This window comes from Drosophila suzukii (genome assembly GCF_043229965.1).
Source record: "Drosophila suzukii chromosome 2 unlocalized genomic scaffold, CBGP_Dsuzu_IsoJpt1.0 scf_2c, whole genome shotgun sequence".
Taxonomy (NCBI): domain Eukaryota; kingdom Metazoa; phylum Arthropoda; class Insecta; order Diptera; family Drosophilidae; genus Drosophila; species Drosophila suzukii.
In genome coordinates, this window is record NW_027255896.1 from 21,289,809 (window position 1) to 21,315,047 (window position 25,239).

Below are 25,239 nucleotides of genomic sequence, written 5' to 3' on the forward strand. Positions count from 1 at the left end.
GTGGCTACCATTGCGCGAAGCAATACCTTGCGGTGATACCGCGCAACCACGGCCCCCTACTCCTGTTCTTGAACTCACTTTTACTGTATATAGTTGTATGAAATAAATGAATATAAAAAAAAACACTCCGCCTTCTTGTGACCCTCTTTTCCGCATTTGTGACATCTGATATTGAATAATGGTTTTGTTTTCTTATTAGTCGGGGACGACAAGACGTCGCCAGTACCGCGGCCCGGTCCAGCATCAAAAGAAAAGGCTTTCAACTCCTGTTGCAACGCGTTCCAAGAATTGACTTCTGTAGTAAAAGCATAGCGTTGTAATCGCTTGTCCAATCCAGCCACGTGTGCCAAAGCAACAGAAACGGCAATTTGCTCTACCGTCAGGGACTTCCACCTGGACATCAGGGATGTTACAACTCTGCTTCCATACAGCGACATAGATTCTCCCTCTGTTGGGCGACCATTCAGCAGATTCAACACAGTTGCAGCCAAGTTCTCCGTTCCGGCGAAATACTGCAAAAACAGTTCTCTGAACTGCGTCCATGTGATCCCAGGGTAGACCGTTTGTGCAAGCCAATGAGACGCGCTTCCTTGCAAGGACCGACTGAGAGCCATCACGAGAGCGCTGCCTTCTAGACTGTTTTCGGGAAGAATGTAATCCACCGTTGCACTCCATGATACTGCATCCGCGCTTGCACGATCAGGATTAAAGTTCGGCAATACAACGGTAACTGCCTCATTCGGGGCTCGCTGTACTGCTTTTATAAGTTCCGAGAAAGTACGATTTTGTGATTCCAAAAGCAGCTTCAGATTATTTTCGCTTTCGGTTTAAGGCCTCCGTAATCCCACTTCTGATGTCGAGGCTTCACTAGAATCGTCGTCTGCTTCAGGCTGCTCTTCGTGCTGGTCCGAACGGAAACGTTTTCTGGCGCGTGGCATCTTTTCAGTTTGGCTCTTCAAATACGAATGCCCTCTCTTACTGCTTGCGGCCCTTTTGCCAGCGTCGCTCTCTACTTTATTCTACTCTCGCATTCCAATACACTACTGAGAACTTTCCGTTATTCCTTTTTGATGCGGACACCTGCATCCTGCTATCTTGCTCACACCAGTGCACAGACTAACGTTGACGACAGAAACTGTTGCCTCCATTTGAACAGCCGAAGGAACAGCACAGAAGTACGTGAAAACGAATGGGAAGCGAAAGACAAACCAAAGCTAACAGTTGTTATAATTTGAATTGTCCAACTAATCTACGACACGGCCATCCTGACTTTCACACGTCCTCGTGTGTTTCCAACTTTAAAACATTACAAAATATTATCTCTCAATAATAAATATAACTAGATATGTACCTTGAAGTTAAAGCAAAAATAACTATATATTCGTTAATCAGAAGCCTTATAAACTATTAATCTATGAATAACAAATCAAACTGAGCATTTTTCCTTTCTTAACTTTTTTCCTTAATAACATTATGCTTTTAAAATCAAAACAAAAATACAGAATTCTTAATTCTTAACTAGCAGATCGAACTTACACTTCCTCATACGTAAACAAAGGACAATACTTTTATTATTTTAAGCCTTGAGATCCGGACTACCATCAATTCAAACAATATTCATTTTCCATTTTCATTTGCTTCTCCAATAAGCAATCACATTGTTACATCGTCAATCACTATCTCTAACAGTTTTCATTTTACTTAACAATTTAAGTTTTGTCTCGACCAACCGGCCAACACAGCACACAGTTGTCTCGACTATAAACAGATCAATTGACCAACCGGCCAACACATAGCACATAGTTGTCTTAACTGTAAACAGATCAATTTACGGGTTTTCATTTCAACCAACCGGCCAACACATAGCACACAGTTATCATTTACATTTTCTTATTTCATAAATCATCGCAGCCATCACCGGCTCGATCAACATCATCTTCATACATGACCGCCTCGTCATGCTCTGTGGTAATCCCCTTCTCAGGCATTTTTCGTAAAAATTCGTGGGAATATTTGTAAGTTGTAATAGTTGGTAATAGCTCAACAACTAAAAATGGGCCTTTAAACTTGGGGTCTTGTTTTGTCTGGTGTCGCTCCTCATTCTTGAGTAAGACATGATCCCCAACTTTATGCTTAACAATAGTGGCTTTATTCCGATCGAATCTTAATTTGTCATATTTGGAATTTTGTTCCATATTGTGCTTAGCTATATTTCTGATTAGATTTACATCAACCAGACTTTTGTTTTCAGCAACGGGTACAAGACCAAATGGTCTAGCTTCTTTTCCGATTAGTAACTCTATTGGACTAACCTTCGTTACCCGATTGGGAGTGCAATTAAGAGCCTGTTGAATTTTATACAAAGCGTACTGCCAAGATCCCTTGCCCGTTTAAACCGCAGTTAGCATAGATTTAAGAGTACTCATCACTCTTTCGACCTGGCCTTTGGCCCGGCTGGCGCCAGTTGCGATCAAATGTAAATCTATCTTTTGTGCTGAGCAAAAGTCACGAAACAGTACTAGTAAAGCTACGTCCCTGATCAGCTATCAAACGGGAAGGAACCCCAAAAATCGAATCTAAAGACCTCACTGACTTGATGCAGCTTTCAGAGTCTAGTCTAGTGGTGTGAAACAAATGGACGAACTTAGAAAATGCATCTATTTAAACTATTATATATTCCTTTTGGTCATTTTTACCACTAAGCTTCCCTGTGATATCAATATGAACTGTATGAAACGGGACGCTCACTTTCGGAATGGGATGCAATTCAGCTTGTACCTTGCATATCAGAGGTTTAGATAACCTACAGGTAATGCAATTGTCAACGAATTTACGGACATACTTTGACATTTTGTCAAACCAATAGTACTCGTACATTTTTGCAAGGGTCTTTTCCCAACCGAGATGCATAATTGCCTCGTGAATGTTGTTAACAGCAGACCACCTAAAGGGGTTTGGAATAATAGGAAGACAGTGAGTTTTCCCATGTCTTTGAATTTTTCTATATAGAGTACCACCACGTAACTCTAAGGTTTTCGCTATATCCTCAGAAAGTTCTCCATCGCGCAATTTGGACACGATAGATGATGTTTCTTCATCTCTTTGCTGCTCTGCCAGCAACCAGTTGTCGGTAATCTCTGTCAAGTTTATACGCTTTTCGGTTGTACCTTTTGAATTTTTACGATCTTCCAACACTGGGTTTCGAGAGATAAAGTCTACATGAGCCATTCGATCACCTGGTCTATACTCAATATCGAACTTAAAACCTGCATATACGACCACCACCTTTGCACTCTGAAGTTAACTCGGCTTTGGTTTTTGAAGCTTTGAGCAAATTACATACTGTGTTTATGCGATGCCGAATTCACGCTTTCATTTCGCGATTTCAGCCGATTCGTGTGTGCATAAACGCCATTTCGTGAATTCGGCAACACACGAAAGTTGACTATGAATTCAACCTGAAAGCGTGAAATGGTCACAATTAAACTCCGGTAACTCTATATAATTAGCGGAGTTGCCAGATCGATATAAATACATAAATACACCTTAAATTTAACAAATTTTTTGTTCATTCAGTGCCAATGGAAACTAGTTTTCATCTTTTATTTATACGGTAAAAAAAATGTTATACTGGCTTGCACACACTTTATCTTTAATACAAGCAAGATTATTTCATGCGAATCGTAAAAAAACATCGGTTTTATAATCGCTAACACCTTTTTCCACCGGTCCGGCATCTCTGTCAGCTGAGATTGATAAAAAGCATGAATCCGGCTGTGTCGCATAAACTGGAGCAAATTTTATTTCACGCTTTTAAGAAATCATGAAATCCTTAGCATAAACATAGTAACAGTCCGTATACAACGTAAATTGACGACCATGCAAGTAATGACGGAAATAATTCATGGAGACATATACTGCGAGCGTTTCCAACTCGTATGAGTGGTAGCATGATTCGGCGGGGGAAGTCCTTTTGCTGAAATACTCGATCACTCGAGGCTTTTTCTCGATCCTTTGCAATAAAATGGCCCCGTAACCATCAGCACTTGCGTCGGTGTGAAGCTCAATTGGAAAAAGTGGGTCGAATATACTGAGCACGAATTCATTGGTCAAGATAAAAATTACTCTTTGTCGTACTTGCTCGTGCTCCGGGTTCCACTCAAACGATATGCTTTTGGAAGTTAAAGCATACAGAGGTTTCAACAATTGCGAGAATTGAGGGACAAATTGCCTAAAATAAGAAACGAGAACAATAAACTGTCTCAGCTGGGTCACAGTCTGTGGGGGTGGCAGATCAGTCAATGCTTTTGTTTTCCTTGGATTGGGTCTTATTTCACCTCCTGTTGATGAACGCATTGCAGCCGTTATTTAGTTTTGAATCTTATTCTCTTTGGTATATGAAATACTTACTTTTGCCCTTTTTATGTATTTTGGTGCTGCGTCACACTTTAGAGATTTTTTAGGACTTAGTGTTAAGACTACAACGGAAAGCATCGGACACACAAGAAAATGTGACAAAGTTTAATAATTGAAATACAGTCCACTCAAATTGGGAAATAAAACGTTTTTATTCTACACCATATCGTTTGTCCTTCTATCCAGATTTAGTTACTGATTAACATGGATCAGTTTAAACTTTTGAAGGCAGCTAGAAGTCGTGCGAAGGCAAGCATTACGCGTTTGCTAACGGCGTCTCAAGATCCACGTGCGGGATTAGAATGGGAGCTTGATGAAATACAAGTTTCATTGGAAAGGCTCAACATCGTCTGGAAAGAATTCGAGTCCATCAGCGACCAAATGGTCCTTTTTGACGAAGAGGAAGGGTACGTCGATCCAGCCATCGACAACGAAAGGTACGAGGACAAGTACTTACAAGCAAGCACATTATTTCGCAACCTCATACGCACCTGTCAAGAATCTCAGGAGAATGAAAGAGAAGGCAACAACTTCAGACAAGCTGGCAACCCTGATGAGGCCGCATCAATGGCATCAGGAGTGGGAAACGAAAACCTAGTTCGTTTTCTGGAACAACAACAACAGCTCAACGAGCGTTTGGCTGAGCAACAAGCAACGCTTTTAAGGGCAAACTCGGCAGCAAATGTAATGCATAATGAACTGCCAAAAATCCACATCAAGCTGTTCACTGGCGACTACAAGGAGTGGCCAGCCTTTCAAAACATCTTCGAGAGTACGATCCATAGCAAGCAGCATTTGACAGCAATACAAAAGTTGCACTACTTGAAAACGTACATCACTGGCGAAGCAGCTGACTTGATTCGACATATGCCAGTAACGGATGCAGCTTACGAGGCTGCTTGGACTTGCCTAATTGATCGGTACAATAGACCACGTCACATTGTTAACACTCTGCTGGAGACATTTGTTAATTTACCTTCGACCGACAGAGCAGATGTAACAGTTTTGCGCAAGGTGACGGACGGAGCCACCGAAATTGTACGCGGCCTGGATGCAGCAGGGCAAACTAATAGGGACTGCTGGATTATAAACTTCATCCTAGTCAAGATCGACGCGGAAACCCGTCGCAAATGGATCGAAGGAAGCCGGGAACTGGAATCTCCGTCTGTGGATGATCTACTCAAGTTTTTAGACCGACGTTGCGAGGAATTCGAGCTCAGCAAAAGTGAGTCAGACATTGACTCCAAGGTTGGCCCACAACATGGCAAGGCAAAGCGATCGTCACACGCTTTAGTATCAATGGAAGCAAACACTTGTGGGAAGTGTAACTCCAAGGAGCACAAGATCCACACCTGCTCAAAGTTTGGTGAATTGTCAATCGAGCAGAGTCGCACATTTGTTAAGGCTAAATCCCTGTGTTTTAACTGCCTTAAGCCTGGGCATGTGTCACGAAAGTGTGAATCCAAATTCACATGCAAGTATTGCCACAATCGTCACCACTCTCTGCTACATGCAGATATTCTTAGTTCGCAAGCCGCTGTCGCTTCGACACACTCACGAGATGATGAAAGACACATCCCAAACGCTCCTGAAGATGCTACCGTCACCATCAGCCATATCGCACGGGCACAAGTGGCTCCCACAGCTGAATCCAGCTACAAGGGCTACGAAAAAGTGCATTGCCAACAGCTCTAGTGTTTGTTAGAAACGCAACAGTGGTTCGGAACTGTCGTACATCTCCGAGCGGTGCGTAAAGGCAATCGGACTGGCACGCTCACCGTCACGAATCTTGGTGACCGGAACTTCGTCTATCAAGGCTGAGACAACTAGAGGCTTCACCACACTGGACTTGCAGTCAAGGATCTCAGATCACACAATGAAGGTACGTGCTCACGTACTCAGCAAAATTACCTCCACGTTGGCAAGACACGTTATCGCCGCCTCAGCACTCAAGGCATTCGCTGGCTTTGAGCTTGCGGATTCTGACTATCAATCGTTGGCGCCAGTTGATATACTCCTGGGCAGCGACTACTTTTGGACCGTGTTCACCGGTCAAAAGATGTTCGACAACCAGGGCAACATCATCGCCATTTCGACCATATTTGGATGGGTCATAGCATCTATCGTTACTACCGGATGTTCATCTGCAACAAAAATGCACACGGCTATTGAGCTATTGAGCTGGAGAATGTCAACCAGGAATTCCATGGAAACCCAAAGGACGATGAAGTTGAAGAGCACTTTGTGATGACGCACACTCGGGACTCTAAGGGGCGTTACATCGTCGAACTTCCGTTCAAAAACTCCAAGGAACAGTTTTCGGATACTTTGCAGGGAACGCTAACAAGATTCAGGGGTGTAGAGCGCCGCCTTAAGAAAGACCCCAATCTGCATTCACAGTACGTGCAATTTATGCGAGATTATATTCAGTTGGGCCACATGCGAGAACTATCGCCAGAAGACATTGACAAAAAGACGTGCTTTTACTTGCCACATCATCCTGTAATTACCCAAAAATTACGGGTCGTATTTGACGGCTCATTCAAGGACACGAATGGACGGTCCTTAAACGAAGTTCTGCACATTGGACCCAGCATTCTACGAAACTTTTTCTCGATTTGTATGCGTTTCAGAATGTTCAAGTTCGACTTCTCAGCAGATATTGTCAAAATGTACCGACAAATCTGGGTGGCTGCCAACCATTGTGGCTATCAGCGAATTGTTTGGAGAGAAGATGAAACGACTCCTATTAAACACTATGAATTGTCCACGGTAACATACGGCACATCCTGCGCACCATTTTTAGCAGTGAGGGTCCTGGATCAGTTAGTTCACGACCATCAACACGAATTTCCTACCGCTGCAAAGATCTTGAAGGAGCAGTTTTATGTGGACGACGTACTGAGGGGAGCCAATACCGAGGAGGAGCTCATTCGCAATCAAAATGAGTTGATCCAGTTGATGAAATGTGCAGGCATGGAACTTGGTAAATGGGTTTCCAATTCATCACTTGTCGCCGACAGATCTCTCGCTACAACCGAAGTACAAAGCAAAGGATCCAATTCTACAGCAAAGGTTCTTGGCATTCATTGGGATCCAGAAGAGGATATGTTATCCTACAAAGTTTGCCTCACAACAAATCCGCACAACACCAAACGCCAAGTGCTGTCAGATGTGGCACGCATTTTTGACCCGCTGGGTATTCTGTCGCCAGTGGTAGTGCAATTTAAAATTCTGTTCCAAGAATTGTGGCTAATCGATCTCGGCTGGGACACGGAGCTTCCTCCGAAAATTGCGGACTGGTGGAATAAATGCCGTGACGACCTACACATCCTTCGCGACCTACGCCTGCCACGGTTTGTCCAAAACAATGAAGATCACATCGAACTGCATGGATTTTCAGATGGCTCCATCAAGGCATATTCCGCAGTCATCTATAGCAGAGTAGTGCGAGCAGATGGCACCGTATCTGTTTCACTCATAGCAGGAAAAACCAGAGTTGCTCCGCTGAAGCAGCAGTCTCTACCGCGTCTTGAACTGTGTGGCGCTTTGCTACTGAGCCGACTGTTCTTATCAGTCAAGGCTGCACTACAACACAAGGACATTGAAGTACATGCGTGGTGTGACTCAACCATAGTCTTGGCCTGGCTTTCACATCCACCATCTAAGCTTAAAACATTTGTAGCCAACAGAACATCAGAAATACTCGAAGCCTTACCGCGCAACGCATGGCATCATGTAAACACAAAGGAGAATCCGGCGGACTGCGCCACACGAGGAATGCTTGCTTCAGACCTTCTCCATTTCGACTTTTGGTGGATGGGACCTTCATGGCTGCAATATCCAGAAATGCTTGCGGTAATGTTGACCTCTAAAAAGTTCTGTTCTTCCCTTTTAGAAAACCATGGAAAAGAGGAAGTGAAGACCACCGCATTAACCGCACAGGAAAGCTGCTCATTGTCACCAATCGAATCTTTGACTCAACGCGTCTCGTCCTGGACAAAGCTGGTACGCGCTGTAGCTTACGCCTTGCGCTTCATCCAAAAGACCAAGGCCATTAAATCTGTAACGCTGGCAAATGGAAAGATTCTCACCTTTGAGGAGATTCGGGCCGCTCGCATTCTTTGCCTGCAAGAGGCTCACAAATGTTTCATGGAATACCGCAAACTACTGAAGGAAAACAAGCCACTTCACAGCCGCTCCCAGTTGGTGAAGCTCTCGCCGATTATCTGCAAGGATGGCCTTCTTCGAGTTGGTGGACGACTGGACAACTCACAATTACCAGCTGATGTAAAACACCCTATACTGCTTCCCAAGTCGAACCGCATCACAAGAATGATTTTGGAACACGAGCATACGACAAATCTTCATCCAGGAGTTTCTGCACTTTTTGTAATTGTTCGTCAAAAGTACTGGATCTTTGGTGCGCGCAACCTGATAAGAAATCTGGTTCACAACTGCATCAAATGTTTTCGCCAACGTAAACTCACGGAGCACCAATTCATGTCCGATCTACCAGGCATCCGTATAACTGAAGCTTTACCCTTCCAGCACTCGGGCTGTGATTACGCTGGACCATTTATTCTAAAGGAAAGGAGAGGGCGCAATCCCCGAAAAACAAAGGGCTACATATGCCTCTTTGTTTGCCTTGTGACATCAGCCATACATTTGGAACTGGCCACCGATCTTAGCACAGACACATTTTTGGCATGTCTTCGGCGTTTCATATCCCTTCGCGGAAAATGCTCACAGATCTTCAGCGACAACGGGACGATTTTGTGGGTGCCAAACGGGCACTAGATGAGATGCAGCAACTTTTATCTTCGCAGGCGCATCAACGCAATGTAGCACAATCGCTGGCTGATGATGGAATCAAATGGAGTTTTATACCTCCCCATTCGCCACATTGGGGAGGAAAGTGGGAGTCATCAGTACGTTCTGTTAAATTGCATCTGCGTCGAGTTGTGGGAAAAACTGTTCTAACCTTTGAGCAAATGCAAACTCTGATCGCTCAGATCAGTGCAGTGGTGAACTCGCGACCGCTATGCTACACACCTGACACCGACCTCACCTACTTGTCTCCGGCCCACTTTTTAATTGGGCGCCCATTCACAACTGTTCCAGAGGGAGATCTGACTAATTTGCCGATCAATCGTCTGGACTATTGGCAGCACTTGCAATCGATGTATCAAGGGTTTTGGAAACGCTGGCACCAAGAGTATTTGACATCCCTACAGCAAGGTCAAAGTGGAACAACAAGGAACGCAACATCACAGTAGACAATGTAGTCCTCGTCAAAGACTCAAATCTCCCTCCAGCAGCTTGGATACTAGCCCGTGTAGTGGAAGCTCATTCTGGACCAGGTGGACTTGTACGCGCTGTAAAACTTAAGACGTCTACTGGAGAGATGACCCGGCCCATCTTCAAGTTAGCTGTACTGCCTAATTCTGAAACATTGTTTCAGGGCGGCCCGGGATGTTGATGAACGCATTGCAGCCGTTATTTAGTTTTGAATCTTATTCTCTTTGGTATATGAAATACTAACTTTTGCCCTTTTTATGTATTTTGGTGCTGCGTCACACTTTAGAGATTTTTTAGGACTTAGTGTTAAGACTACAACGGAAAGCATCGGACACACAAGAAAATGTGACAAAGTTTAATAATTGAAATACAGTCCACTCAAATTGGGAAATAAAACGTTTTTATTCTACACCACCTGCCTTAACTTCAAACCCCAAATATTCAACACAGGACTTAAGAAATGAGCATTTGGTGATATTAAAAGAAAATCCGGCTTTAGTTGGGTTTTGCAAAACTACCTCAAGTCTTTCTAAAGCTTCGTCTTTGGTACCTGCTACTACCATAACGTCGTCCATGTAGACGACTACATACGAATGAACAAGATCACCTAAAGCACAATTAATAGCTCGTTGAAATACGGAAGGGGCATTCTTTAACCCAAATGGCATGGTAACAAACTCATACTGTCCGTCCGGAGTAACAAACGCTGTTCGTTCGATCGAATTCGGATGAATTGAGACTTTGTGAAATCCGCTTGCCATATCTATGCAGGTGAAAAACTTAGCACCACTTAGTCTACCTATCCGGTCCGAAATAAGTGGCAAAGGATACTTGTCAGAAATAGTGTTCGAATTCAGTTCCCTATAATCAACGCAGAGACGGTCAATTCCTTTTTTCTTCTTAACAAGAAGCATCGGGCTTGCAAAGGGGGAGGAACTTGGTTTTATAATGATCTGGCTGATGATGGAATCAAATGGAGTTTTATACCTCCCCATTCGCCACATTGGGGAGGAAAGTGGGAGTCATCAGTACGTTCTGTTAAATTGCATCTGCGTCGAGTTGTGGGAAAAACTGTTCTAACCTTTGAGCAAATGCAAACTCTGATCGCTCAGATCAGTGCAGTGGTGAACTCGCGACCGCTATGCTACACACCTGACACCGACCTCACCTACTTGTCTCCGGCCCACTTTTTAATTGGGCGCCCATTCACAACTGTTCCAGAGGGAGATCTGACTAATTTGCCGATCAATCGTCTGGACTATTGGCAGCACTTGCAATCGATGTATCAAGGGTTTTGGAAACGCTGGCACCAAGAGTATTTGACATCCCTACAGCAAGGTCAAAGTGGAACAACAAGGAACGCAACATCACAGTAGACAATGTAGTCCTCGTCAAAGACTCAAATCTCCCTCCAGCAGCTTGGATACTAGCCCGTGTAGTGGAAGCTCATTCTGGACCAGGTGGACTTGTACGCGCTGTAAAACTTAAGACGTCTACTGGAGAGATGACCCGGCCCATCACCAAGTTAGCTGTACTGCCTAATTCTGAAACATTGTTTCAGGGCGGCCCGGGATGTTGATGAACGCATTGCAGCCGTTATTTAGTTTTGAATCTTATTCTCTTTGGTATATGAAATACTAACTTTTGCCCTTTTTATGTATTTTGGTGCTGCGTCACACTTTAGAGATTTTTTAGGACTTAGTGTTAAGACTACAACGGAAAGCATCGGACACACAAGAAAATGTGACAAAGTTTAATAATTGAAATACAGTCCACTCAAATTGGGAAATAAAACGTTTTTATTCTACACCACCTGCCTTAACTTCAAACCCCAAATATTAAACACAGGACTTAAGAAATGAGCATTTGGTGATATTAAAAGAAAATCCGGCTTTAGTTGGGTTTTGCAAAACTACCTCAAGTCTTTCTAAAGCTTCGTCTTTGGTACCTGCTACTACCATAACGTCGTCCATGTAGACGACTACATACGAATGAACAAGATCACCTAAAGCACAATTAATAGCTCGTTGAAATACGGAAGGGGCATTCTTTAACCCAAATGGCATGGTAACAAACTCATACTGTCCGTCCGGAGTAACAAACGCTGTTCGTTCGATCGAATTCGGATGAATTGAGACTTTGTGAAATCCGCTTGCCATATCTATGCAGGTGAAAAACTTAGCACCACTTAGTCTACCTATCCGGTCCGAAATAAGTGGCAAAGGATACTTGTCAGAAATAGTGTTCGAATTCAGTTCCCTATAATCAACGCAGAGACGGTCAATTCCTTTTTTCTTCTTAACAAGAAGCATCGGGCTTGCAAAGGGGGAGGAACTTGGTTTTATAATGATCTGGCTGATGATGGAATCAAATGGAGTTTTATACCTCCCCATTCGCCACATTGGAGAGGAAAGTGGGAGTCATCAGTACGTTCTGTTAAATTGCATCTGCGTCGAGTTGTGGGAAAAACTGTTCTAACCTTTGAGCAAATGCAAACTCTGATCGCTCAGATCAGTGCAGTGGTGAACTCGCGACCGCTATGCTACACACCTGACACCGACCTCACCTACTTGTCTCCGGCCCACTTTTTAATTGGGCGCCCATTCACAACTGTTCCAGAGGGAGATCTGACTAATTTGCCGATCAATCGTCTGGACTATTGGCAGCACTTGCAATCGATGTATCAAGGGTTTTGGAAACGCTGGCACCAAGAGTATTTGACATCCCTACAGCAAGGTCAAAGTGGAGCAACAAGGAACGCAACATCACAGTAGACAATGTAGTCCTCGTCAAAGACTCAAATCTCCCTCCAGCAGCTTGGATACTAGCCCGTGTAGTGGAAGCTCATCCTGGACCAGGTGGACTTGTACGCGCTGTAAAACTTAAGACGTCTACTGGAGAGATGACCCGGCCCATCACCAAGTTAGCTGTACTGCCTAATTGTGAAACATTGTTTCAGGGCGGCCCGGGATGTTGATGAACGCATTGCAGCCGTTATTTAGTTTTGAATCTTATTCTCTTTGGTATATGAAATACAAACTTTTGCCCTTTTTATGTATTTTGGTGCTGCGTCACACTTTAGAGATTTTTTAGGACTTAGTGTTAAGACTACAACGGAAAGCATCGGACACACAAGAAAATGTGACAAAGTTTAATAATTGAAATACAGTCCACTCAAATTGGGAAATAAAACGTTTTTATTCTACACCACCTGCCTTAACTTCAAACCCCAAATATTCAACACAGGACTTAAGAAATGAGCATTTGGTGATATTAAAAGAAAATCCGGCTTTAGTTGGGTTTTGCAAAACTACCTCAAGTCTTTCTAAAGCTTCGTCTTTGGTACCTGCTACTACCATAACGTCGTCCATGTAGACGACTACATACGAATGAACAAGATCACCTAAAGCACAATTAATAGCTCGTTGAAATACGGAAGGGGCATTCTTTAACCCAAATGGCATGGTAACAAACTCATACTGTCCGTCCGGAGTAACAAGCGCTGTTCGTTCGATCGAATTCGAATGAATTGAGACTTTGTGAAATCCGCTTGCCATATCTATGCAGGTGAAAAACTTAGCACCACTTAGTCTACCTATCCGGTCCGAAATAAGTGGCAAAGGATACTTGTCAGAAATAGTGTTCGAATTCAGTTCCCTATAATCAACGCAGAGACGGTCAATTCCTTTTTTCTTCTTAACAAGAAGCATCTGGCTTGCAAAGGGGGAGGAACTTGGTTTTATAATGATCGCATCCAACATTTTCTTCCACGCTCAATCTGTAAGGTAGTCTCTGAACTGTCTTGTTTGGATCAATCAGTCGATTCTCTAGCTGTCCCGTTGTACCGCGACTTTGTGGAATAACGTTTATAAACGAACCTGAATAATTTTGAAGCATTGATGTTAGCCTTTCCTTATCTAAACCACTTAGACCGGTATCAACATTGGCCAAATCGGGAACACAGTCTGAAGTCAAGACAGGCACAACAGTTTTTTCATTAAACATTGAAAGTGAATTAAATGTAATGGTTACAAAAAGAAAAGGCTTTCAACTCCTGTTGCAACTCGTTTCGAGAATTGACTTGTGTCTTCGCAATCGCTTGTCCAATCCAGCCACGTGTGCCAAAGCAACAGAAAAGGCAATTTGCTCTACCGTCAGGGACTTCCACCTGGACATCAGGGATGTTACAACTCTGCTTCCATACATCGACATAGATTCTCCCTCTGTTGGGCGACCATTCAGCAGATTCAACACAGTTGCAGCCAAGTTCTCCATTCCGGCGAAATACTGCAAAAACAGTTCTCTGAACTGCGTCCATGTGATCCCAGGGTAGACCGTTTGTGCAAGCCAATGAGACGCGCTTCCTTGCAAGGACCGACTGAGAGCCATCACGAGAGCGCTGCCTTCTAGACTGTTTTCGGAAAGAATGTAATCCACGGTTGCACTCCATGATACTGCATCCGTGCTTGCACGATCAGGATTAAAGTTCGGGAATACAACGGTAACTGCGTCATTCGGGGCTCGCTGTACTGCTCTTATAAGTTCCGAGAAAGTACGATTTTGTGATTCCAAAAGCAGCTTCAGATTATTTTCGCTTTCGGTTTGAGGCCTGCGTAATCCCATTTCTGATGTCGAGGATTCACCAGAATCGTCCTCTGCTTCAGGCTGCTCTTCGTGCTGGTCCGAACGGAAACGATTTCTGGCGCGTGGCATCTTTTCGGTTTGGCTCTTCAAATACGAATGCCCTCTCTTACTGCTTGCGTCCTTTTTGCCAGCGTCGCTCTCTACTTTATTCTACTCTCGCTCTCGCATTCCAATACACACACTACTGAGAACTTTCCGTTATTCCTTTTGGATGCCGACACCTGCATCCTTCTATCTCGCTCACACTAGTGCACAGACTAACGTTGACGACAGAAACTGTTGCCTCCATTTGAACAGCCGAAGGAACAGCACAGAAGTACGTGAAAACGAATGGGAAGCGAACGACAAACCAAAGCTTACAGTTGTTATAATTTGAATTGGCCAACTAATCTACGACACGTCCATCCTGACTTTCACACGTCCTCGTGTGTTTCCAACTTTAAAACATTACAAAATATTATCTCTCAATAATAAATATAACTAGATATGTACCTTGAAGTTAAAGCAAAAATAACTATATTTTCATTAATCAGAATCCTTATAAACCATTAATCTATGAATAACAAATCAAACTTAGCATTTTTCCTTTGTTAACATTTTACCTTAATAACATTATTCTTTTAAATTCAAAACAAAAATACAGAATTCTTAATTCTTAACTAGCAGATCGAACTTACACTTCCTCATACGTAAACAAAGGACAATACTTTTATTATTTTAAGCCTTGAGATCCGGACTACCAGCAATTCAATCAATATTCATTTTCCATTTTCATTTGCTTCTCCAATAAGCAATCACATTGTTACATCGTCAATCACTATCTCTAACAGTTTTCATTTTACTTAACAATTTAAGTTTTGTCTCGACCAACCGGCCAACATAGCACACAGTTGTCTCGACTATAAACAGATCAATTGACCAACCGGCCAACACATAGCACACAGTTGTCTTAACTGTAAACAGATCAATTTACGGGTTTTCATTTCAACCAACCGGCCAACACATAGCACACAGTTATCATTTACATTTTCTTATTTCATAAGTCATCGCAGCCATCACCGGCTCGATCGACATCATCTTCATCCATGACCGCCTCGTCATGCTCTGTGGTAATCCCCTTCTCAGGCATATTTCGTAAAAATTCTTGGGAATATTTGTAAGTTCGATTGCCCTTTAACGCTTTTAATTTATATCGATCACCTGGTAATAGCTCAACAACTAAAAATGGGCCTTTAAACTTGGGGTCTAGTTTTGTCTGGTGTCGCTCCTCATTCTTAAGTAAGACATGATCCGCAACATTATGCTTAACAATAGTGGCTTTATTCCGATCGAATCTTAATTTGTCATATTTGGAATTTTGTTCCATATTGTGCTTAGCTATATTTCTGATTAGATTTACATCAACCACACTCTCGTTTTCAGCAACGGGTACAAGACCAAATGGTCTAGCTTCTTTTCCAATTAGTAACTCTATTGGACTAACCTTCGTTACCCGATTGGGAGTGCAATTAAGAGCCTGTTGAATTTCATACAAAGCGTACTGCCAAGATCCCTTGCCCGTTTCAACCGCAGTTAGCATAGATTTAAGAGTACTCATCACTCGTTCGACGTGGCCATTGGCCCGGCTGGCGCCAGTTGCGATCAAATGTAAATCTATCTTTTGTGCTGAGCAAAAGTCACGAAACAGTACTAGCAAAGCTACGTCCCTGATCAGCTATCAAACGGGAAGGAACCCCAAAAACCTTAAAGACCTCACTGACTTGATGCAGCTTTCAGAGTCTAGTCTAGTGGTGTGAAACAAATGGACGAACTTAGAAAATGCATCTATTTGAACTATTATATATTCGTTTTGGTCATTTTAACCACTAAACTTCCCTGTGATATCAATATGAACTGTATGAAACGGGACGCTCACTTTCGGAATGGGATGCAATTCAGCTTGTACCTTGCCAGTCGGAGTTTTAGATAACCTACAGGTAATGCAATTGTCAATGAATTTACGGACATACTTTGACATTTTGTCAAACCAATAGTACTCGTACATTTTTGCAAGGGTCTTTTCCCAACCGAGATGCATAATTGCCTCGTGAATGTTGTTAACAGCCGACCACCTAAAGGGCTTTGGAATAATAGGAAGACAGTGAGTTCTCCCATGTCTTTGAATTTTCCTATACAGAGTACCAACACGTAACCTAAATGTTTTCGCTATATCCTCAGGAAGTTCTCCATTGCGCAATTTGGACACGATAGATGATGTTTCTTCATCTCTTTGCTGCTCTGCCAGCAACCAGTTGTCGGTAATCTCTGTCAAGTTTATACGCTTTTCGGTTGTACCTTTTGAATTTTTACGATCTTCCAACACTGGGTTTCGAGAGAGAAAGTCTACATGAGCCATTCGATCACCTGGTCTATACTCAATATCGAACTTAAAAACCTGCATACATGACCACCACCTTTGCACTCTAGGAGTTAACTCGGCTTTGGTTTTTGAAGCTTTGAGCGAATTACAGTCCGTATACACCGTAAATTGACGATGATGCAAGTAATGACAAAAATAATTCATGGAGACATATACTGTGAGCGTTTCCAACTCGCTGAAATACTCGATCACTCGAGGCTTGTTCTCGATCCTATGCAATAAAATGGCCTCGTAACCATCAGCACTTGCGTCGGTGTGAAGCTCAATCGGAAAAAGTGGGTCGAATATACTGAGCACGGGTTCATTGGTCAAGATAAAAATTATTCTTTGTCGTACTTGCTCGTGCTCCGGGTTCCACTCAAACGATATGCTTTTGGAAGTTAAAGCATACAGAGGTTTCAACAATTGTGAGAACTGAGGGACAAATTGCCTAAAATAAGAAACGAGACCAATAAACTGTCTCAGCTGGGTCACAGACTGTGGGGGTGGCAGATCAGTCAATGCTTTTATTTTCCTTGGATTGGGTCTTATTTCACATGCCTTAACTTCAAACCCCAAATATTCAACACAGGATTTAAGAAATGAGCATTTGGTGATATTAAAAGAAAATCCGGCTTTAGTTAGGGCTTGCAAAACTACCTCAAGTCTTTCTAATGTTTCGTCTTTGGTACCTGCTACTACCATAACGTCGTCCATGTAGACGACTACATACGAATGAACAAGATCACCTAATGCACAATTAATAGCTCGTTGAAATACGGAAGGGGCATTCTTTAACCCAAATGGCATGGTAACAAACTCATACTGTCCGTCCGGAGTAACCAACGCTGTTCGTTCGATCGAATTCGGATGAATTGGGACTTGGTAAAATCCGCTTGCCTTATCTATGCAGGAGAAAAACTTAGCACCACTTAGTCTACCTATCCGGTCCGAAACAAGTGGCAACGGATACTTGTCAGAAATAGTGTTCGAATTCAGTTCCCTATAATCAACGCATAGACGGTCAGTTCCATTTTTCTTCTTAACAAGAGGAGGAACTTGGTCTTATAATATTCGCATCCATCAGCTGTTTATTAGACATTCGCACTTGTTCATTTTCTTCCACGCTCAATCTGTAAGGTCGTCTCTGAACTGTCTTGTTTGGATCAATCAGTCGAATCTCTAGCTGCCCCGTAGTTACGCGACTCTGTGGAAAAACGTTTATAAACGAACCTGAATAATTTTGAAGCATTGATGTTAGCCTTTCCTTATCTAAACCACTTAGATCGGTATCAACATTGGCCAAATCGGAAACACAGTCTGAAGTCAAGACAGGCACAACAGTTTTTTCATTAAACATTGAAAGTTAATTAGATGTAATTGTTACACCAATTTCCTGTCTCAAAATTTCTCGCCCTATCAGAGCATCGTATTTGATATAACTATCTTGAACTGCATGAAAAAGAACTTCGATGGAATGATCACAAATCAAAACTTTAGCCAATATCTATAGGTTGCTACAAACCGTATTACTACCAATACCTCTTAAAATTACTACGTTATTTATTCTAGGTCCAGACAGCTTTAGCGAGACGGCTTCCTTGATGAGCGAGCACTCGGCTCCTGAGTCAAAACGAAATTGGAACAACTCACCAAATTGTTGAAAAGTTCCAAGGGGCTCAAGTACGGTACACAGGTTGACATCTTTAACATAATCCCTCTTGACCGTCATTGAGCGCTCCTGACGATCCGGGAACACAGTAGCCACATGCCCTTCCTTTCCACACTTAAAGCAGATTAGAGTCGAGCGATCTCTTCCTCCGTTATGTCCAGAACGTTGATTAGCTAGTTGACTATGTCGCGGGGCCACACCAGACGAGCGACACTCCGCCTTCTTGTGACCCTCATTTCCGCATTTGTGACATCTGATATTGAAGAATGGTCTTGTTTTCTTATTAGTTGGGGCCGACAAGACAAAAGAAAAGCCTTAAACTCCTGTTGCAACTCGTTCCGAGAATTGACTTCTGTAGTAAAAGCCAAGCGTCGAAATCGCTTGTCCAATCCGGCCACGTGTGCCAAAGCAACAGAAACGGCAATTTGCTCTACCGTCAGGGACTTCCACCTGGACATCAGGGATGTTACAACTCTGCTTCCATACAGCGACATAGATTCTCCCTCTGTTGGGCGACCATTCAGCAGATTCAACACAGTTTAAGTTTTGTCTCAACCAACCGGCCAACATAGCACACAGTTGTCTCGACTATAAACAGATCAATTGACCAACCGGCCAACACATAGCACACAGTTGTCTTAACTGTAAACAGATCAATTTACGGGTTTTTATTTCAACCAACCGGCCAACACATAGCACACAGTTATCATTTACATTTTCTTATTTCATAAATCATCGCAGCCATCACCGGCTCGATCAACATCATCTTCATCTATGACCGACTCGTTATGCTCTGTGGTAATCCCCTTCTCAGGCATTTTTTGTAAAAATTCGTGGGAATATTTGTAAGTTCGATTGCCCTTTAACGCTTTTAATTTATATCGATCACCTGGTAATAGCTCAACAACTAAAAATGGGCCTTTAAACTTGGGGTCTAGTTTTGTCTGGTGTCGCTCCTCATTCTTGAGTAAGACATGATCCCCAACTTTATGCTTAACAATAGTGGCTTTATTCCGATCGAATCTTAATTTGTCATATTTGGAATTTTGTTCCATATTGTGCTTAGCTATATTTCTGATTAGATTTACATCAACCACACTCTCGTTTTCAGCAACGGGTACAAGACCAAATGGTCTGTCTTCTTTTCCGATTAGTAACTCTATTGGACTAACCTTCGTTACCCGATTGGGAGTGAAATTAAGATCCTGTTGAATTTCATACAAAGCGTACTGCCAAGATCCCTTGCCCGTTTCAACCGCAGTTAACATAGATTTAAGAGTACTCATCACTCGTTCGACCTGGCCATTGGCCCGGCTGGCGCCAGTTGCGATCAAATGTAAATCTATCTTTTGTGCTGAAACCAAACCAATAGTACTCGTACATTTTTGCAAGGGTCTTTTCCCAACCGAGATGCATAATTGCCTCGTGAATGTTGTTAACAGCCGACCACCTAAAGGGCTTTGGAATAATAGGAAGACAGTGAGTTCTCCCATGTCTTTGAATTTTCCTATACAGAGTACCAACACGTAACCTAAATGTTTTCGCTATATCCTCAGGAAGTTCTCCATTGCGCAATTTGGACACGATAGATGATGTTTCTTCATCTCTTTGCTGCTCTGCCAGCAACCAGTTGTCGGTAATCTCTGTCAAGTTTATACGCTTTTCGGTTGTACCTTTTGAATTTTTACGATCTTCCAACACTGGGTTTCGAGAGAGAAAGTCTACATGAGCCATTCGATCACCTGGTCTATACTCAATATCGAACTTAAAAACCTGCATACATGACCACCACCTTTGCACTCTAGGAGTTAACTCGGCTTTGGTTTTTGAAGCTTTGAGCGAATTACAGTCCGTATACACCGTAAATTGACGATGATGCAAGTAATGACAAAAATAATTCATGGAGACATATACTGTGAGCGTTTCCAACTCGCTGAAATACTCGATCACTCGAGGCTTGTTCTCGATCCTATGCAATAAAATGGCCTCGTAACCATCAGCACTTGCGTCGGTGTGAAGCTCAATCGGAAAAAGTGGGTCGAATATACTGAGCACGGGTTCATTGGTCAAGATAAAAATTAGTCTTTGTCGTACTTGCTCGTGCTCCGGGTTCCACTCAAACGATATGCTTTTGGAAGTTAAAGCATACAGAGGTTTCAACAATTGTGAGAACTGAGGGACAAATTGCCTAAAATAAGAAACGAGACCAATAAACTGTCTCAGCTGGGTCACAGACTGTGGGGGTGGCAGATCAGTCAATGCTTTTATTTTCCTTGGATTGGGTCTTATTTCACATGCCTTAACTTCAAACCCCAAATATTCAACACAGGATTTAAGAAATGAGCATTTGGTGATATTAAAAGAAAATCCGGCTTTAGTTAGGGCTTGCAAAACTACCTCAAGTCTTTCTAATGTTTCGTCTTTGGTACCTGCTACTACCATAACGTCGTCCATGTAGACGACTACATACGAATGAACAAGATCACCTAATGCACAATTAATAGCTCGTTGAAATACGGAAGGGGCATTCTTTAACCCAAATGGCATGGTAACAAACTCATACTGTCCGTCCGGAGTAACCAACGCTGTTCGTTCGATCGAATTCGGATGAATTGGGACTTGGTAAAATCCGCTTGCCTTATCTATGCAGGAGAAAAACTTAGCACCACTTAGTCTACCTATCCGGTCCGAAACAAGTGGCAACGGATACTTGTCAGAAATAGTGTTCGAATTCAGTTCCCTATAATCAACGCATAGACGGTCAGTTCCATTTTTCTTCTTAACAAGAGGAGGAACTTGGTCTTATAATATTCGCATCCATCAGCTGTTTATTAGACATTCGCACTTGTTCATTTTCTTCCACGCTCAATCTGTAAGGTCGTCTCTGAACTGTCTTGTTTGGATCAATCAGTCGAATCTCTAGCTGCCCCGTAGTTACGCGACTCTGTGGAATAACGTTTATAAACGAACCTGAATAATTTTGAAGCATTGATGTTAGCCTTTCCTTATCTAAACCACTTAGATCGGTATCAACATTGGCCAAATCGGAAACACAGTCTGAAGTCAAGACAGGCACAACAGTTTTTTCATTAAACATTGAAAGTTAATTAGATGTAATTGTTACACCAATTTCCTGTCTCAAAATTTCTCGCCCTATCAGAGCATCGTATTTGATATAACTATCTTGAACTGCATGAAAAAGAACTTCGATGGAATGATCACAAATCAAAACTTTAGCCAATATCTATAGGTTGCTACAAACCGTATTACTACCAATACCTCTTAAAATTACTACGTTATTTATTCTAGGTCCAGACAGCTTTAGCGAGACGGCTTCCTTGATGAGCGAGCACTCGGCTCCTGAGTCAAAACGAAATTGGAACAACTCACCAAATTGTTGAAAAGTTCCAAGGGGCTCAAGTACGGTACACAGGTTGACATCTTTAACATAATCCCTCTTGACCGTCATTGAGCGCTCCTGACGATCCGGGAACACAGTAGCCACATGCCCTTCCTTTCCACACTTAAAGCAGATTAGAGTCGAGCGATCTCTTCCTCCGTTATGTCCAGAACGTTGATTAGCTAGTTGACTATATCGCGGGGCCACACCAGACGAGCGACAATCCGCCTTCTTGTGACCCTCATTTCCGCATTTGTGACATCTGATATTGAAGAATGGTCTTGTTTTCTTATTAGTTGGGGCCGACAAGACGACGCCAGTACCGCGGCTCGGTCCAGCATCAAAAGAAAAGGCTTTCAACTCCTGTTGCAACTCGTTCCGAGAATTGACTTCTGTAGTAAAAGCCAAGCGTCGAAATCGCTTGTCCAATCCAGCCACGTGTGCCAAAGCAACAGAAACGGCAATTTGCTCTACCGTCAGGGACTTCCACCTGGACATCAGGGATGTTACAACTCTGCTTCCATACAGCGACATAGATTCTCCCTCTGTTGGGCGACCATTCAGCAGATTCAACACAGTTTAAGTTTTGTCTCAACCAACCGGCCAACATAGCACACAGTTGTCTCGACTATAAACAGATCAATTGACCAACCGGCCAACACATAGCACACAGTTGTCTTAACTGTAAACAGATCAATTTACGGGTTTTTATTTCAACCAACCGGCCAACACATAGCACACAGCTATCATTTACATTTTCTTATTTCATAAATCATCGCAGCCATCACCGGCTCGATCAACATCATCTTCATCTATGACTGACTCGTTATGCTCTGTGGTAATCCCCTTCTCAGGCATTTTTTGTAAAAATTCGTGGGAATATTTGTAAGTTCGATTGCCCTTTAACGCTTTTAATTTATATCGATCACCTGGTAATAGCTCAACAACTAAAAATGGGCCTTTAAACTTGGGGTCTAGTTTTGTCTGGTGTCGCTCCTCATTCTTGAGTAAGACATGATCCCCAACTTTATGCTTAACAATAGTGGCTTTATTCCGATCGAATCTTAATTTGTCATATTTGGAATTTTGTTCCATATTGTGCTTAGCTATATTTCTGATTAGATTTACATCAACCGCACTCTCGTTTTCAGCAACGGGTACAAGACCAAATGGTCTAGCTTCTTTTCCAGTTAGTAACTCTATTGGACTAACCTTCGTTACCCGATTGGAAGTGCAATTAAGAGCCAGTTGAATTTCATACAAAGCGTCCTGCCAAGATCCCTTGCCCGTTTCAACCGCAGTTAGCATAGACTTAAGAGTACTCATCACTCGTTCGACCTGGCCATTGGCCCGGCTGGCGCCAGTTGCGATCAAATGTTAATCTATCTTTTGTGCTGAGCAAAAGTCACGAAACAGTACTAGCAAAGCTACGTCCCTGATCAGCTATCAAACGGGAAGGAACCCCAAAAACCTTAAAGACCTCACTGACTTGATGCAGCTTTCAGAGTCTAGTCTAGTGGTGTGAAACAAATGGACGAACTTAGAAAATGCATCTATTTGAACTATTATATATTCCTTTTGGTCATTTTTAACACGAAGCTTCCCTGTGATATCAATATGAACTGTATGAAACGGGACGCTCACTTTCGGAATGGGATGCAATTCAGCTTGTACCTTGCCAGTCGGAGTTTTAGATAACCTACAGGTAATGCAATTGTCAATGAATTTACGGACATACTTTGACATTTTGTCAAACCAATAGTACTCGTACATTTTTGCAAGGGTCTTTTCCCAACCGAGATGCATAATTGCCTCGTGAATGTTGTTAACAGCCGACCACCTAAAGGGCTTTGGAATAATAGGAAGACAGTGAGTTCTCCCATGTCTTTGAATTTTCCTATACAGAGTACCAACACGTAACCTAAATGTTTTCGCTATATCCTCAGGAAGTTCTCCATTGCGCAATTTGGACACGATAGATGATGTTTCTTCATCTCTTTGCTGCTCTGCCAGCAACCAGTTGTCGGTAATCTCTGTCAAGTTTATACGCTTTTCGGTTGTACCTTTTGAATTTTTACGATCTTCCAACACTGGGTTTCGAGAGAGAAAGTCTACATGAGCCAATCGATCACCTGGTCTATACTCAACAACGAACTTAAAAACCTGCATATACGACCACCACCTTTGCACTCTAGGAGTTAACTCGGCTTTGGTTTTTGAAGCTTTGAGAGAATTACAGTCCGTATACACCGTAAATTGACGACCATGCAAGTAACTGTGAGCGTTTCCAACTCGTATGAGTGGTAGCGTGATTCGGCGGGGGAAGTCCTCTTGCTGAAATACTCGATCACTCGAGGCTTGTTCTCGATCCTATGCAATAAAATGGCCTCGTAACCATCAGCACTTGCGTCGGTGTGAAGCTCAATCGGAAAAAGTGGGTCGAATATACTGAGCACGGGTTCATTGGTCAAGATAAAAATTACTCTTTGTCGTACTTGCTCGTGCTCCGGGTTCCACTCAAACGATATGCTTTTGGAAGTTAAAGCATACAGAGGTTTCAACAATTGTGAGAACTGAGGGACAAATTGCCTAAAATAAGAAACGAGACCAATAAACTGTCTCAGCTGGGTCACAGACTGTGGGGGTGGCAGATCAGTCAATGCTTTTATTTTCCTTGGATTGGGTCTTATTTCACATGCCTTAACTTCAAACCCCAAATATTCAACACAGGATTTAAGAAATGAGCATTTGGTGATATTAAAAGAAAATCCGGCTTTAGTTAGGGTTTGCAAAACCATAACGTCGTCCATGTAGACGACTACATACGAATGAACAAGATCACCTAAAGCACAATTAATAGCTCGTTGAAATGCGGAAGTGGCAACAAACTCATACTGTCCATCCGAAGTAACGAACGCTGTTCGTTCGATCGAATTCAGTTGAATTGGGACTTGGTGAAATCCGCTTGCTATATCTATGCAGGTGAAAAACTTAGCACCACTTAGTCTACCTATCTGGTCCGAAATAAGTGGCTACGGATACTTGTCAGAAATAGTTTTCGAATTCAGTTCCCTATAATCAACGCAGAGACGGTCAGTTCCATTTTTCTTCTTAACAAGAAGCATCGGGCTTGCAGAGGGGGAGGAACTTGGTCTTATAATGATCGCATCCAACAGCTGTTTAATAGACATTCTCACTTGTTCATTTTCTTCCACGCTCAACCTGTAAGGTAGTCTCTGAACTGTCTTGTTTGGATCAATCAGTCGAATCTCTAGCTGCCCCGTAGATACCCGACCTTGTGGAATAACGTTTATAAACGAACCTGAATAATTTTGAAGCATTGATGTTAGCCTATCCTTATCTAAACCTCTTAGATCGGTATCAACATTGGCCAAATCGGGAACACAG

General features: G+C 42.6%; 1 protein-coding gene across 1 annotated transcript in view; it reads left to right on the forward strand.

The window, feature by feature from the left end:
* Window positions 1–4,620: 4,620 nt before the first annotated feature.
* The window catches only part of LOC139354339 (uncharacterized), a 34,802-nt gene continuing 14,183 nt past the window's right edge, over window positions 4,621–25,239 (forward strand). The window contains exons 1-6 of the mRNA XM_070998563.1: window positions 4,621–5,777; window positions 5,851–6,048; window positions 6,133–6,526; window positions 6,616–6,815; window positions 7,050–7,402; window positions 8,315–8,977. Of these exons, the coding sequence (XP_070854664.1) occupies window positions 4,621–5,777; window positions 5,851–6,048; window positions 6,133–6,526; window positions 6,616–6,815; window positions 7,050–7,402; window positions 8,315–8,977 (2,965 nt within the window). The remainder of the gene's footprint in view (window positions 5,778–5,850; window positions 6,049–6,132; window positions 6,527–6,615; window positions 6,816–7,049; window positions 7,403–8,314; window positions 8,978–25,239) is intronic.